The sequence below is a fragment of the Cantharellus anzutake genome (genome assembly GCF_015039405.1).
Source record: "Cantharellus anzutake strain C23 chromosome Unknown EI90scaffold_6, whole genome shotgun sequence".
NCBI classification, from domain to species: domain Eukaryota; kingdom Fungi; phylum Basidiomycota; class Agaricomycetes; order Cantharellales; family Hydnaceae; genus Cantharellus; species Cantharellus anzutake.
This window is the reverse complement of record NW_024066956.1, coordinates 1,353,762-1,369,056: the sequence shown is the minus strand read 5'-3', so window position 1 is coordinate 1,369,056 and position 15,295 is coordinate 1,353,762. Positions and strand designations below refer to the sequence as shown.

Genomic DNA, 15,295 nt, shown 5'->3' with positions numbered 1-15,295 from the left:
TCCTATTCAACAAAGTTGTCGGGACTGTTGCCACGCTATCACAAGTCCCGTCCAGCTGCACACAAGACTGAACCAAACAATTTCAAACTCAACATTCGATGCTGGGCCAACGGAATCCCAGAGATAAATACACGCAACCAGAAAAAAACTGGTCCACAAATGTATGTAAGTCAGTCCAAGGATAAAGGGCAAGGTTTCGCAAGCACGACATTAGAGTTCGTAAATATGAACGAAGGGCAAATGAATTAGAAGAATAAAGGGAATGTATGAAAAGAGGGGGGGTATTCGAGTTTTTATCGGGATCATGATCAGTGCCTTCTTACTTAGGATGTGGGTGTAGGGGTGGGCACAAGCGATCTGCCCCGACTACTTGAACAGACCATCGTTGTAGCGATAGGCACTGGTGGCGTTGCAGCGAGCCATGCATCAGGATACTCGCACCCTGTCACATTCACAGGAGACAGTGCTACATCCTGGAGTCATACCACCCAGTACCCCCGCTGATCTTCGTCCCGTTCTTTGCTGTGAACGTTGGGACAGGCAACGTGGGTACGGCACCTGTATAAGTATATGTGGGGAGGGCACCCGCATCTGAGATATTGACGAGGGTCGCGGGTGGCCACTGCCCATATGACAAGCGGAAGGTGGGAACAATCGCTCCAGCGGTAAGGGAACCAGTAGCGGATGGATCGATAGTTTGCGTGACAGGGGAGTTCACTCCTGCGTTTTCGCAGGTCCCGTACGAGTTGCGGGGATCTTTGGGCAACCAGCCCTGGTCGAGTCCAAGCTTGTATGTCCACATCGGAGCCTCCACCTTCCCGGTAAGGGAGCTATTGCTGATCTTCCACGTCCAGAAGAACCAGTGCTATATCACAAGTATATATAGAAGGTAAGAAAGGATCAATGCCTCAAACGCTTGACTCACAGGGAAGCTATCCATTGAGCTTAGCGCAAATTGCAACAACTCTTGCTTTGTGGTAGTGTTGAAAGCAGGCCAATTGGTCCAGTCCGAGCAGTTTCCATAAACCTTTGTGGATCCGGGGTAGGTACCTTCCCATCGGGTGCCATACCCGACGAAATTGACCCATTTTCCGCCTGTCAAGGTGACGTAAGTTTACGGGACGCCACGGGATAAGCCCGATGGCGTCAAGCCATCAACACAATACTCACAATCGTTAAAGCTCAAACTCCACTCTCCGGCAATGGTGATGCCGAAATCTATCATACTTTTGTTGAACCCTCGCGCCCATGCTGTGCAAGGCTTATAAACCTGCTCTGCAAGCGGACGCGCATCCACCGCGGAGCCGAAGGCGAAATATGGGTGTGAATCCAGCACCAGCCTATCCGCTCCACGCATATACCCAGACCAAGAGCCGACACCAGTAAACCCGTCATGTATAGAGAGATATGCTCCATTCCCTGTACCGTAGCCCGTGATGTTCCTAATCATATCGTGCGTCTCCAGATAAAAGTGGCTGATAACGTCCACTGTGATATTTTTGGTGCGTGGTTCGTTAATGAATCCAAAGAAAGGTATGACGTTGCTATATTCAGGCTGAGATATGAACTCGGTGATGATTCGGATATAGTCAAGAGCACGTTGAGCATTCGCAATACCCATGGGGCCCATAAGGAAGTTGATCTGTCCTATCCTGCCAGAGTGGTTGTATCCATTTTGGGAGCCGGGAATGGTATGGAGGTCGAGGTTAATTCGAAGTCCATATTTGCGAGCCCATTTGACGGCTTTGAGGAAGTACCTGATCAAGATAGTGAGAAGAGAAAGTCTGGAGACGGATCTATACGCACTGCCAGGCGACCCCCTCAAGGAATGGTTCGTTGTTTCTGACCTCAATAGCCCAGAAAGGAAGGGGGATACGGACCCAGCCGAGGCCAGCACCCGCAATCTCAGCAAAATCTTGTTCCGTCTACACCGCGGCGGTAAGAATAAGTGGCAAAAGAGATGTTCGTCGGCTGGTTCGGACTCACAATGAACGTTTTGTAGTGCTCCTCTAATTGCTTCCGCGACCCTCCGCTGGCCGTGTCTGCATCCATCGCAAGCGAGAGGGTCCATTCGTCGACGGTACCATTATATTTCTCGAAGAACGCCTGATCTTGCCGCATTAGTTTCTGTCCAAGGTAAGGAAGACTTACGTACAGGTGTAATGAATGGCTCCAAAGCCAGCCAGCCCCCAAGGTTGACACTAAACGAGAGGAAGATTAACAACAGAATGCAACGTGCTAACAAGCCATACCCAAAGATACGGTTGTTGACGTAATCCCAAGACTGATTGAGAGGGGGCACCCAACTCTGGGCTTGGGCATTGTTATTGAATGGATTATTCGGATCGTCCACCCAGAAACCCCCAAATTCGTTGATGTACGTAAACTTGGTACCATCTTCAGTTGTGATAACGGATCCATTCCCACCAGTAATCCCACCACTGCCACCACCACCACCACCACCGCCACCCTTTCCTCCACCGGATGTATTCGACGAGCTGTGTTTTCTGGTGACAAGAAGTGGGACGGTCACAGCAACTGCAATGATAACGGCAGCCACCAGTGCAGCAGCAGCAATCATCCAAAGCCGTTTCCTCCTGCTGTCCAACGTGTCAGCGTACGAACCAATGGTACGATCGGGTTTTTCCACGGGGCCGTTATCGCGATGGCCCTGACGCAAGGCGGAAGACTCATCATCACGGTAGAGATGGGGGGTCTGTGGCAGAATTGTTCATAGGGGATGTAGAATAAAGTCGAGCTGGTGTGCTTGCTGAACCGCCGGACCCAAGGCTACCTCTAAATTCTGACGAGGCATTCCCCATTCCTGCAGAACCAAAGAAACGCCTCTGCTGATCAGAAGCCATTGGAATGGGGGATGCACTTGTTTCATCAACAAATGATTCGGGATGTCCGTAATTTGAGGATGACCGTGAGGAGGGTGTTGTTTGAATAGGTTCTGCTGGCGGCAGGAATCTATTCCCTGGATGCCGCGAGGGAGCCGACATGGTGGTTAAAGAATAGGCAGTAAAGAGCGTAAACCCTCGGCGCTGTCAGAAAGTGAAGGGGACGTGGGTTGTTGAACTCGACCTTGGTGCGTGGTTCGCGGTGAACGGAAGCCTGGAGCGGAGAGAGCGTAGTGCTCTAGAACTCACTCCGAATTGCGCAGGTCAGCGTCAACAAACAACCGAGGGTAGCTTGCACGACGGGGTGGAGGAAGAAAGGCGATGGGAACCCCTGGAAGGATTCAAAGACGTATCGCGTACGTACTTAAGTTAAACGAATAAAACGAATAAATTCGGCCAACTCCGCAACGCTTGCAGCTAAGATAAGACAAATTGTTCTAAGAATAACACATGGTCACATGTCCTATTCCTCCCGATTACCTGTCCATGAACCCAAGGACTCCGAGGGGGTTGGCTTTTCAGTTCACTAGGCATGTAGCGGAGTTGGCCGAATCTATTGTGTCAACACTGGTGCCCCTTGCGTCCCTGTCGCATCTAATCACAAGCCGCGCTAATTTAAATTTTCACCTTTTTTAAAGGAGTTCTTCCAAGAGATGTGCCTTGACGTTCCTGCGACTCGTGCGGCACTGCTCTAGCTACTTCTCGAGATCGACACCTCCCTCTCACGCGTAACTTGCCCGCGCTCGTTTCGCCGCTCTGGGAATGCAGGGAACATGACTTATCGGACCCTTCAGAAGCTAAGAACCAGCCACAAGATTAGCCATATCAGGCGACCGGTGACTTCCGCAATCCAATTACAGCTAAAAACGGTCCACCATGATCCACACCCAGTCTGGCGCCTAATCAAGCCTTCTAGCTCCCAAATTTGTAAGTTTGACACGTATTTAATTTGGTTCTTAGTTTGGGTGACCGATAGACTCGAGATACCTTCCGGAAGGCGCGAGAATAGACTCACCCTTAGCCAAAAATAACACAAAACAATATAATAGCTTGACTCATTATGTTGCCAGGCAGTCTGCGTCATGTTATCGAGCCAACAGATCTTGGTTGCTGCACCCGGATGAACATTCCGTTATGTCCATCGACGAATCAAACTAAATATTGGTTAGATAATCACCTTGCTTCCTTCAATGCCACTTCCTTCTCGTGCAGAAGCGCTAAAGATACAGGGAGATTATTTTTCCGCAGGGGAAATGGACTATGTAGGGCGTTCATCATGTTCTCCGAGGCTGTTTCGATTTTTTTTGCACAGTATGCAACAGGAGCATTTGCCCGGATCAAGGTCGAAAATTTACAACACGGGAAGCGAGTGCGAATTCCAATAATGGTAGCGATGGATATTACTCTCAACACGGAATCCTGACAACAACCTGTAACGAGCCATATGGGATGATCAGGTAGGCGGAATCCGTGACCCCGTTGGCATACCATTACCGGATGCACCTGCAACAGTGGAGCTCGCTAATCTGCCCCATGTTACATCACCCGAAAGAACCCGTAGGCAAATATTGATGGAGTATTATCGCAGACTTATCGCACCTCGAAGACAATATCCTACAACTGAGCACGCTTGGTTAATCCGAGAGGGGCATTATGTTGTGGTTCGCAACGGTAATTGTACAAGATTGGCATGCGAGTTTTGGAGGGCGATAGTCTGGCATCTGGCGGCTCCAGCTGCTGCAAGCCTATGGTGGACCCTTTGATCAGTCAACCTTAGCCGAACGGTTGAAAGGCCTTAATTCCGAGCTTTTGGCACCGTTGCCACACCATTGCAGTCACTGCATGGGATATCTTGAGGGACCTTTTTCACCCCCGGGTTCGCTTGCGTCGCTGAGACCACTAGAAGTATATTGGGATTCAAAAGGAGTGACTGAAGTTTCGCCAACAGGGATAGGGAGCATGTCTATGTCCCATATGAAATCTGCTTGCGACTCTGGAGGAGCTTGAGATTGGAAAGGCTGCATGACGCCTAGGAGGATGCAGATTTAGATGTGACCACCAACCTGGAACGATTCACAAGGCTGACGTTGAATGACGGTTCTGATAGAGCTTCTGCCATTCCTCCGTGGCTCCATGTGCCAAACCTTCACCATAACCAATCCCCGCATTGGTTTTCCAGCCTATATCTCGTCTCCCAACTTCGATTACAAGTGTAGATAATGAACCAGAGGATTCACTCATCGACTTCATCAAAAACCATCCTGCCCTCCCTGCGATCGAGATACCCATCACTCATGTTCACCTCATTAGATATATTAGTAATCAGCCAAGAGCTTTAAAGCGCCATCGAGGCAGGCTCGCCTCTTACAAGTTCTGAAATACCAATAGATGAATCAGTCTCTGAGATGATCTCGAGGTTCTTCAGAGATGGCCAGTTCCCTCTTAGGACCAAGGTGCAATTAGTGACAAGTGACAAACATTCAGTGCACGTCCGGCGTTGGAAATAAACAACAAACAAATACTAGAACAGCTTAAGCCCTACGGCTATCATGGGTTTAAGGTGGCATGGTTGTAACTTCTATTTTTCCTTCATTCTTCTTCGCTTTGACTCAGGTCCGACTACTCTTTGGCCTGGCGCACTATCGCTGGTGCCCTATCTTTTTCTATAAAACATTCGCCTTTTCGCATTATCATCCCCCTCAGTTCACTTTAACGTGAAGCTGAGGTGAGATCGATACTTCGACTAGTTGTTATGATTCTTACTAATAACTCATGTATGATGTTATCTCGCGATTAGGTATTAAACTCAGTTCACTTGAAGTGAACTGAGTTTAATACCTAATTACGAGATAACTATCGTACATGAGTTATTAGTAAGAATTGTAACAACTAGTCGAAGTATCGATCTCCTCATTCGTTAAAGTGAACTGAGGGGGATGATAATGCGAAAAGGCGAATGTTTTATAGAAAAAGATAGGGCACCAGCGCATAGTGTGCCAGGCCAAAGAGTAGTCAGACCCGAGTCAAAGCGGAATGTCAAAGCGAAGAAGAATGAAGAAGTTACAACCACACCACCTTAAACCCATGATAGCCGTAGGGCTTGAGCTCCTACTGAGTGCCCGTTGAATTCCAACAACTATGTAGCCAAGAAGGCTGTGCCAACGATCGCCAATGATATAAGGGTCTCTCCGTTCGGTGAATGATCATCGGGACCGGTATCTACAATATATAGTGGGCTACCAAGGCATCTGCCACACAAACCCCCCTAAGCCTGTCGATCACACGGGCCACGAGAATTCCTCAAGATAAATATGTGTACTTGATCACGATAATGCTTGTTTCGGCTTCAGATGAGAATTCAGATAGTACTAATAAGGTAGTGTGTGCGCGCGCAAGACACAGCATTGATTACTGAATTGACGAGATATGTCAAATGTGGAGTGGATAACGTGCAGCAAAAGCGAGCGGACGTATGACAAACGGCTTGGCTGTGCAAAGGGCGCCAATCTTTGCGCCAAGTGCCAAAAACAGGCCTGAAAGACGACGAATGCAATTGACGAGCAACCAAGGTCGGCGAAAAAGAGACCGTATGGCGTTACATAATCCCGCGTAATTTAAAGTCACACAGCAAATTCGATCGAGAACGCACATAGCCTAATAATATTCTCCTACGTAAAGGGGGGTTGAAGACTCAGAGCATTCAGCACTCCCCCCATGGCTCTTGCATCGGCATCGAGGGTAGACCCTGTACGTTCCAAGCGTGCATAGGCAGAAGCCTTTATTAATAATCCTTGCCCTTTTCTACAGGATCGGCTGCCTGAACAACTTGTAAGTTTTTCGTGATTACATATTTTCTGGTTGAAGGTCGAAGCTTTTGACGCCTGGCGCTTGTGACTTAGGTCATCGATGCCTTCCACGTCTTCTTGAAGAAAGCTTTGGCGCAAGCTAAACGCGAGAAACTCTTAGATGACGACACTTTGGAGTCCGCCGAAGCGGACATTATGATCGCTGGTGAGTGGCATCAACCATTCAGTTCACCCTCCAGGCGCAAGTGCTCATAATAAGACACAAGGTCCTGCCCTTTGCTTGTTCTTTGCGGCGCTGAAGTCGAACGCCGCATCCCCTTCGGTTCCACTTCCTACCAAGTCCTCAAAGGGTCCAGTTTTGTTGTCCGCGAAGACATGCCCACCCTCATTCAGCAACTTTTTCGCCCTATGGGCTTCGTGTGTTCCAGGAATACAAGCGCTTACAACATCTCAGCAGTCTGACCTAGCACGCGTTATCTGTGACCAACCCACAGCGTCCCGGATGTCCATCCCTCCACCACTCGGTTGGCTGCGGATCTTCGCGCAGTAGCAATCGAGATCAGTCAAAGGCGTTCATTTCAGGTAAGACAACCCCCGCCAATTGGGCAGCATATATTCAAGTTTGCCAATATTTCCCAGAATCGGTATGGGGCAGATCTTCAGGCCGTGCTAGACGCCAACCCAGCATCGAGTGGGAAGGGGACGGGACGCGCAAAATTTGTGCCGCCCCCTTCATATTACGAGGATGATGAAGACAAAGTGCCACCGATGTCTTCCTCTACATGGATCCCTATTATCTCTCTCCACCATCTCCGGCCAGGCCATCCTCTGCTTCATCCGTAGCTCTGAAAGTGTACGCAGGAGCACACCCTCAGGCTCACGTTCGCCCAGCATCCTGAACGAGGATGACCCAACGATTGATTTCATTCGTGAGACACTTTATGCAGCCCTTGCTGATGTCATCGCACGCACTCCTACTCTCCGGAACTCATACGAAACGATCCAGCTCGGGCATACTTCGCGGCTGTCTCACTTGCCGTTGTGGAGGTCTCCACCACAGCTGTGACACCCGCCGGAGATGTCGAAGGGGTTTTAGGACAATACATTTTGTACGATGAATGTCCAGACCCTCTTAAACCCCTTATGCGAGAATTAGCGGGCATCGCCGCTCGGGTAAAGGAGGTAGAGGTAGAGGACGATAAACGTGCAATGGACCTTATCGCCCAAGGAAGGGATGAAGAACTGGCAGCATCTGTCACGAGGATGGAGAGGCTGCAGGCTATGCTTCGGCGTGGCGTAGGTGTTGAAGGACGGTCGATGAGTCCAAATGGAACGACGATTCAGTTGGCAAATAAGATAAATGGACTTGCGTTGAGGCTCGTGCAGTTGCCGGCTTTCATGGAGCGGCAGAATGATGTTTTCGGGATTGTGTCGGGGGCGAGGTGACCCTTTGGTGGCGCGTTATATTGGTTTGCTTGATCTAATGCCATTATTGTAACCTCGACTCTACGAACGGACGGCCTTTGTTTTATGGCTGGTACATTGTTTAGTATGTATGAGTTATTTGTTGTATGGATGTATATCCTATGTCTCCTATAACTATAGAACTTCGGAATATGGACACCCAATGTACACAGGAAGTTGCGAGACACAAAGCTCGGACCACAGCAAAGAACACGCTTCATTAGTCGGGCACCCGGCTAATGATCATCTTCGAGTTCTCTGGTAGACCGGCTTGTGTGGCGATAATGAAAGCTAAACCATACAATTACTAGTTAGTCCACTTTTTAAGCAATTGATGCGTCAGCATGAAGCAGGTTCAGGCAGCAATGAATGCCAAGGGATTGAGGTGAGAAAGCGTAAATTGATGATATGATGGCAAATCAAACAAAAATAATGGGTTGGCAGGTGAGAGGCAGCAAGGTGCGCACACAGAGGTAGCCAAAGCTAAAAATCAGGGGTTAGGCAGATGGTTGGCTGGTCTCAGGAGAGTCAGCCTTGAATACGTCCGGGGATAGAAAGTTTTGCCTAGGGAAGGTTTCGTGCCAAGCAGCTCCCAAGTAGACGTGCATGGGAAATTAAATCCCCGTGCAGGGGGAAAATACCGCAATCGCTAATAAATGTGCGTGAGGATCTGGTTCCAGTTCAATCGCTTGGACTTCAATCGGACTGGCGCCCCACATGCTCCAGGTGCTCCCGATGTTATAATCGGGGCATTGCAGCCGGACATTCTGAGCACGATATCAGTGTCATTATATATCGTGCTCTCAGCTCACATATTGCGCTTATATGCAGAAAGAACAAAGGCCAAAGCATCAGGACAACAAAGCTTCCCATAGAAGGGAACAATAACCGTGACAACAAAGGGCATCGGAATGCCACTTCAACACCCGAGTGCTCTGGAGCCTCCGGAGCGCTCTAGACCAGGGGACTTTTCTCCAGCTGCCTGTCCGATTTTCGTGATAGTTAAGCGGTTTTCCCGAAATCCTCAGCACAAGTTGAAAATGCAAGACCATGGCACCAATTCCATGCGAAGCCGCATGGGCAATCCCTTATTATGGATTAAGGATATGTGTCTGTCCATGCACTGGCGTCTATACTATAGAGGCTGGTCACCCGCCAGTGCCTAAGCACTGGCGCGGAATCACTAAGCGGTATCTTATTTGACAGTCCGGGTATCTCCGCGCGGTTGCCGAATGTCGAGTGACGCAATTCAAGAAGTTTGCTTATCCGTGGACACCTAACGGCATCACCCTCAGCTGCTACCACTGCACGGCCAGGGATGGCCTGACCTAAGTTTGACGGTGCTGCCTTGCTCGGTATGGTAAAGCGTTATCATGGCTATCTCTCCCGGCAATGCTTTTATGACTGCGCTTTCTCCCTGCATGAGAATTAGTCTTTAAGGGTACTTCCAGCGAGGCAGTTAGCCTGTATTTGAGCTCGGTTGTACCGTCGGGTGACACTTGACCCGTTTCCATGGAAGTTAGCTATAGGTGTTGCAGTCCTCCAGCAGGTACCTGCCACAGGAATATCGAATGGACAGTCGCTTGCTCATGTCCCATGATTGCAATACCGAGACGTCAACGCTGCGAATCTCATCTCAGGGTCAGATCTTGTTTCTCACGATCAACCAGACCCCAAAGATAGCCTTTCTCATTGTGCTGGTGTTTTGGGCGCGGTAATTCTCCTTTTGGCGGATCAGATGTTGTTTACCTTCTCGCATAATCCTTATCACTACACCGCTCCGACCATGAGGGCTGTCGAATGATGTCTCACACGTAAGGATTTATGCTAAATAATTCCTTTTCACCTCTTTATACAAGGGGGTTTCGAGGTAGTAGTTCAAATTGTTCAACCATTCTTTTTGATCTCGTCTCTCTTACCCAAAGGCCCAAATGGGGTCACAGTTGGGCAGCCAGCCACTAGGTCTTTACTCTTTATGGACAACACATGCACAATATGGTCAAGCCGAACCTCTCTTCCGAGTGCGTGCATGGGGATAAGGGTCGTATTTGGGGTCGTACTACATAACCTACATGAGCGCCGTCGATATCAGCCGTTGGATATTGGTGTGGGAATTTTTTTCTATTCATAGCGATGATTGATGCGTGGGCGGCAAACTAGACGAGAGGCAGCGACATCATTCAACTTAAATATTACTGTTGTTGGACATTTCGTAAGCGGCCGAGGACGACGCTTATTGATGCCTCATATCTCAGTTCCATTCACGGAATCGCCGCGACCCCATCATCATTTAGCCTGTCAACTTCATCGTTGCGCTTTTTTTCAAATCAGTGCCTCATTTGACAAGTGCTTCTCGGGAACTTGGGACTGATTGCACTGATTATCTTATTCTGGGCGGCTGCAAACGTGCTTGGGTTCTGCTGAAGGGTATATAACCTCAGGTTATGTCTTGACTTAGCCTCCGAGAACGATCCCGACTGGTCTCTTTCGCTTTTCTCATTTGGCGTACATTGGACAATCGTTTTGTAATGACACTCGAGATTGATGGTTTGATTTCCTGCGTCACACTGGCACCTGGGGCAGATGAGGTATGCGTTTTTTTTGAGATTTCTCACGCTCGGCTTCGGTGCTCATGCTTCTAGCCCCTACCAGTTCCAGGAGGTTTGGCATGCTTCCCTGGGCAATGGACACGGAATTTATTTTCACTTCCTTACAGATTATGTTCACCTTGATTTCATCATTAGCTCCGTTAATGGCGCTGAATCCGTACGATGCTCAGCTCGCTTCTTAGCGTGCCCAACTTCTCACTCTTCGTTAGTGGACATCGACGACCCCTTTCGTCCTGCGGATCGGTGCATCGCCCTCCGCTATACCTGCCATAGAATTGAGTGCGTCAGCGTTTTCAGAGCGGCAAATCCATCATCTGATTGAGCGATCTCTCCCTTCTTGTCTTCAGTGGCCCCCAGAATGACGACAGGAGCACGGGTGGAGATGGTCGTACCTCCGGATCTGGTGGGTATCGACAAGTTGTAAATCACCAAGGGATATCTGCTCAACGGTCTGCAGGGATACGGCGAGCGTGGATATCCGCCTATTGTTCCCGCTAACTCTCCTGTTAGAATTATCTTAACTCTCGTCGACATTACGCGCGCAAATCACGATTAGACTACATACCTGCCAGAATATACTGGGGACATGTGCCACAGGTTCAACTCTTATAATGACGTCGTGTTCCGACGATTGCGCGTTGTTGTGGCTGAAAGTGGGCGACGTAATGGGAGAAAGTCGGTGGCTACAGTTTTAAAGTGGCAATCCATTACTATTACAGTATTGTAAAGCTACATGCAAATAGAAGCGAATGTTGAGCCTAGCCTATCTCCTCCATATCTTCATCTTCGTCTTCATCGTCATCGGCACCTTCCATTTCTTCGTCCTTTACACCCGGGGCACTCATATCGGGTTCCATAGCTGGTGCATTCGTTCGATGGGCAGCCAAGTTAAACCCAGGTTTCAGACTATATTTCGTATTGTGAGGTCCTCCCCTCTGCAGATCTGCGATTTCGTTCAGGATCTCCTTCAAGTAAGCCTCGGGCTGATTAGTTCGTCTGCGAAGGTCTTTCATGGACCAATACGGCTCTTCGTCTGTGAAAAGAGTGAAGAGTTGATCCAGAAGCTCGTTTCGTGAAATACGAGCAGCGCGTTCGAATTGGGGCTTCTCTGTAGGACGAGAAGACTTTTTCTGAAATAAAATGAAGGGCAAGTGTTAATACGATCGTGGCGTTGTTGGGTTATGGTATCAATGGAATCAGCAAGACAGTGATGTGAATGTTCTCTGCTTACTGCAAGGTTGAATCCTGCATTGGTCTGAATGGCGCCACTTTGTACCATCTTGAGGTTCGAGCCCCCTGCATCCTGCCGGTCTTCAAGCATAACGATGGATTTCCTTGGCTTGTTTGCTTGTGCAGCTCGCCGACGGATCCTGGCCACATACTGATCACTCATGAGGGGTTTCAGAGATGCGTGATGCTTTATTTGCCCAATTACCCGCGTTTTCCCTAGAAATAAAGAACTTTTTTTGAATGTGCTTTCGTGTTTGACTGACTAGACTGGACTTACGCGTGCGTTTGTTGGCTGATTTGTCATTCGGTTGGTCGGTGAGGACATATTGGCTTTGAACCGTTTGATTGGTGACATCCAGGCTGTATTCAGTTGGTTCATCGCCAATTGTATATTCAGGGGTCTCGGGAAGCAGCAACTGGACTCTTTGGCTGCCATTGACGTCGCTAAGACAGAGAAAGATGAATTTGTCAAAGACACGGTAGACAGGCTATTGCATACTTGGCCCAAACGCGTACAGTCCCCAGTAGTGTTTGAGGCTTTTGGACATTGGACCAAGTCTCCATGAGGGACTTGGGTACCTACATGCGATTGGCGTCGGCCAAGAGCATCAAAACCAGTCGGCAATTCGTCTACCTTTACCAGCCACACGCTTGCGTCACTATTGGGGTCAAGCTCGAGGTACTCGTTTGGCTCATCCCCGTCCTCTCCATCAAGCAATCCATCATCCTCGAACTGTTCGCGCTTCGGAGGATGTCCCTCAGCGTCCTCCATTAATTGCTAAGCGCAAAGAACAGGTGACTTTGATGTCAATATCACGTGCAGATTGTTTTGTTTGTTTTGACCATCCCAAGCTCTCCTTCGCGCCGGACTCAACGCCAGGCTCAGGACCCGCGAGCGATTTCCGCAAGTATGATGGCGGCGTCTGCGCGCCCCCCTCCAGATATACCTGAGCAGTCCCCTCCACCATTCCCATCAAAGCGGAAGCTGCATACGGAGGATGAGCCTCTGCCTGGCCCTTCAGTGGCTAATAAACGGCCAAAGAAGGTGAGCTATGGTATACAACGGGACGCGTGAGGCATGCATTAACTTGTCGCGTTTTTTGATGGGATCTTGAGACGGCTTCGAAACGTAGGGTTATCGGAGGGTTAACTATCGTTCGCGAGGACATTCCAACATCATCTAAGCACCCGCCATCAGAGGTCACATCTTCATTGGTGTCCACCATGGATATACCTCCACGCCAAACATCTCGGGGTCTTTCTCCTACGCGCTCCTCATTATCCCAATATGCTGGTCTGAAAAAGAAACTACCAGTTTCCGGCCCCGCTGGCATAGGACGTGAGCGGGCACCAAATGTGCCTATCGTTCTCCTTCCCTCTCCTTCACCCAAAGGAAAAGCTCGACAACAAGAATCGACGCCCTCCAAAAGCCCCATCATCGTACCGGCGTATCCCAATGGCATTACCAGCCCCACACAGGCCACTTCCGCAGACGTATTTGGGGATGTCAGATCTACCCCGCCAAACCCCAAATCCCGGAAGACATCTCGTTACCTCTACCACTCCGTGAAACCCCCCAAATTGATCGAAGTCGGCAGATGCGTGCTGAAGCGTCAGAACGAAGACGGAACAGTATCGATCATCGGCGGCAGAGAAGTACCAGTATTGGGAAGTCTGGTGGAATCAGTGCGTTGTCTGCTGCTCTATCCAACGTCAATTCTACGTCTGATCGTCCTGGTGATGATAATTATGATGGTGGTACTGGTCTTGTACCCTCAGTCACGCCTCATCCCACTGTGGAGCCGAAACAGTATCATCGGCACATATCAGCTGAGATACCTCCTCCTCAACGGATGCGACAGCTATTAGTGTGGACATCAAGTTATGCGCACTCGCAAGCTTCTTCATCTTCGAAACGTTCATTACCTGTATTGAGCGCGGAATCGACGCGGATTTTGCGGAGGGTACAGGATGCAGTCATTCGGCAGCTCGCAGATGGCTCGATTAACACGAGCGTGTATTCCACAAAAGGGAAGGAAGGTCGTTCACAGCCATTGAAGTCAAATCCACGAAATATAAAGAATCAAGAACGATTGCAGAAATGGGGGGATAATATTGCACGGTAAGGACCTGCCAGTTCTGCTCTAGATGCTCAGTTTAGCTACCTTCACTATGACAGGGCAAAAGCGGAGGGGGAAGTATGGCAGGACATTCTGAAGTCAGCCAACGAGTATCTTTCCCAGACGCGAGTTGCATCACAATCAAGGAAAGAACCGACGTTAGCTGATTGGCTGCATCATCTTGATGAGCGATGGCGGGCTAGTGCTGAGCTTGCTGAACGGACGTTGCAAGCGTCTTCATCCATCGACGAGGGTGAGGATGTGCGGTTACAAGAGATGCTCCAGGAAATCCATCATGATGTGAGTTCAGTCGATTCTGTAGCGATATGGGTAATTTATATTGGCATTTAAGGTTGACACCCTCCATTCTGATGTGAACACGATGTCCGAAGTTACCCGCCGAGTAGACGCCTTTCTTTCCAAATACTTCTCCGCGATTTCCCTCAACATCGATAGCCGGGGCACACGAACCGGTGCCCCTAGTGCTATGGATGTCATCACTACCATTCAACCCCCATCTTCGATTTCTGACGACCTTTATCACGTGGACAACGAAAGTAATTCACGGGACATGTTCGGGGCCTTACGGGCACTGAGTAGGTTAGAGCCTGGAGAAAGCAGAAGCGAGAAGTCAAATGCTGTGATGAGAGCTGTAAATGAACTCGAAGGGGGAGTGACGAGGAAGATAACGGCTGTGCCCCAAACGCCTGGCCGGACACCTAGAAAAGCTTCTACACCTGGGCGGAAGAGATGAGATGGACAGGGTAGGGACGCTTGGGAAGAAGGATGGGGTATTGTGCTGTGGTGGAGTGTGCTCACTAGCATTGCTTCGATTGGGGCAGCGCTGAATTGATGAATGGGATGATCGTTCGGGAGATGAAGGGCTGTACTCTCTTTGTGAGTGCTGATCTGTCGAATCCGTGGGCAGTTGACTCAAAATGCATTGTTCGGCGTAGGTATACCCGGATCCCGGGCAGTATCCCTAACGTGCCATAGCCACTTGGCGGCTGTGTTACTGTTAACGATGAGCTATAATATTCTTATTATATTTTTTCTGCATCTCGATCTGTACATCACTCGTATGTATTTGTTGTGCCTAATGTTTCCACTTTTTCTCGGTGTCCATCCGCTGCATGATCAATAGGTCCTTGTATGCATGCATT

The 15,295-nt window shown here is 49.3% G+C and overlaps 5 protein-coding genes across 5 annotated transcripts; 3 read left to right on the top strand and 2 right to left on the bottom strand.

Moving 5' to 3' along the window:
• Positions 1-323: 323 nt before the first annotated feature.
• Positions 324-2,581, bottom strand: EI90DRAFT_3144127 (glycoside hydrolase superfamily; the record flags this gene model as incomplete). Its single annotated transcript, XM_039065100.1, has 8 exons — positions 324-466; positions 496-865; positions 926-1,095; positions 1,171-1,757; positions 1,807-1,925; positions 1,987-2,106; positions 2,156-2,201; positions 2,253-2,581. The coding sequence occupies 8 exons, from the start codon at positions 2,579-2,581 to the stop codon at positions 324-326; spliced, it is 1,884 nt and encodes a 627-aa protein (XP_038921515.1).
• Positions 2,582-6,821: 4,240 nt separating this feature from the next.
• EI90DRAFT_3038356 (uncharacterized protein) lies at positions 6,822-8,345 on the top strand. Its single transcript, XM_039058857.1, has 6 exons — positions 6,822-6,914; positions 6,976-7,165; positions 7,204-7,291; positions 7,349-7,479; positions 7,553-7,638; positions 7,716-8,345. The coding sequence occupies exons 1-6, from the start codon at positions 6,905-6,907 to the stop codon at positions 8,153-8,155; spliced, it is 945 nt and encodes a 314-aa protein (XP_038921514.1). The 5' UTR covers positions 6,822-6,904; the 3' UTR covers positions 8,156-8,345.
• A 2,289-nt stretch (positions 8,346-10,634) lies between these two features.
• Positions 10,635-11,554, top strand: EI90DRAFT_3038352 (uncharacterized protein). The gene is made up of 6 exons (XM_039058856.1): positions 10,635-10,761; positions 10,816-10,834; positions 10,890-10,939; positions 10,992-11,061; positions 11,130-11,185; positions 11,240-11,554. The coding sequence occupies exons 1-6, from the start codon at positions 10,702-10,704 to the stop codon at positions 11,336-11,338; spliced, it is 354 nt and encodes a 117-aa protein (XP_038921513.1). The 5' UTR covers positions 10,635-10,701; the 3' UTR covers positions 11,339-11,554.
• Positions 11,449-12,823, bottom strand: EI90DRAFT_3038350 (transcription initiation factor IIF, beta subunit-domain-containing protein). Its single transcript, XM_039058855.1, has 5 exons — positions 12,647-12,823; positions 12,512-12,591; positions 12,290-12,456; positions 12,014-12,228; positions 11,449-11,912 (listed from the first exon to the last, which is right to left on the bottom strand). The coding sequence occupies exons 1-5, from the start codon at positions 12,782-12,784 to the stop codon at positions 11,541-11,543; spliced, it is 972 nt and encodes a 323-aa protein (XP_038921512.1). The 5' UTR covers positions 12,785-12,823; the 3' UTR covers positions 11,449-11,540.
• Positions 12,824-13,327: 504 nt separating this feature from the next.
• EI90DRAFT_2303772 (Mis12-Mtw1 protein family-domain-containing protein) lies at positions 13,328-15,143 on the top strand. The gene is made up of 5 exons (XM_039052852.1): positions 13,328-13,698; positions 13,792-14,134; positions 14,192-14,432; positions 14,485-15,029; positions 15,089-15,143. The coding sequence occupies exons 1-4, from the start codon at positions 13,611-13,613 to the stop codon at positions 14,884-14,886; spliced, it is 1,074 nt and encodes a 357-aa protein (XP_038921511.1). The 5' UTR covers positions 13,328-13,610; the 3' UTR covers positions 14,887-15,029; positions 15,089-15,143.
• The last annotated feature ends 152 nt before the right edge of the window (positions 15,144-15,295 follow it).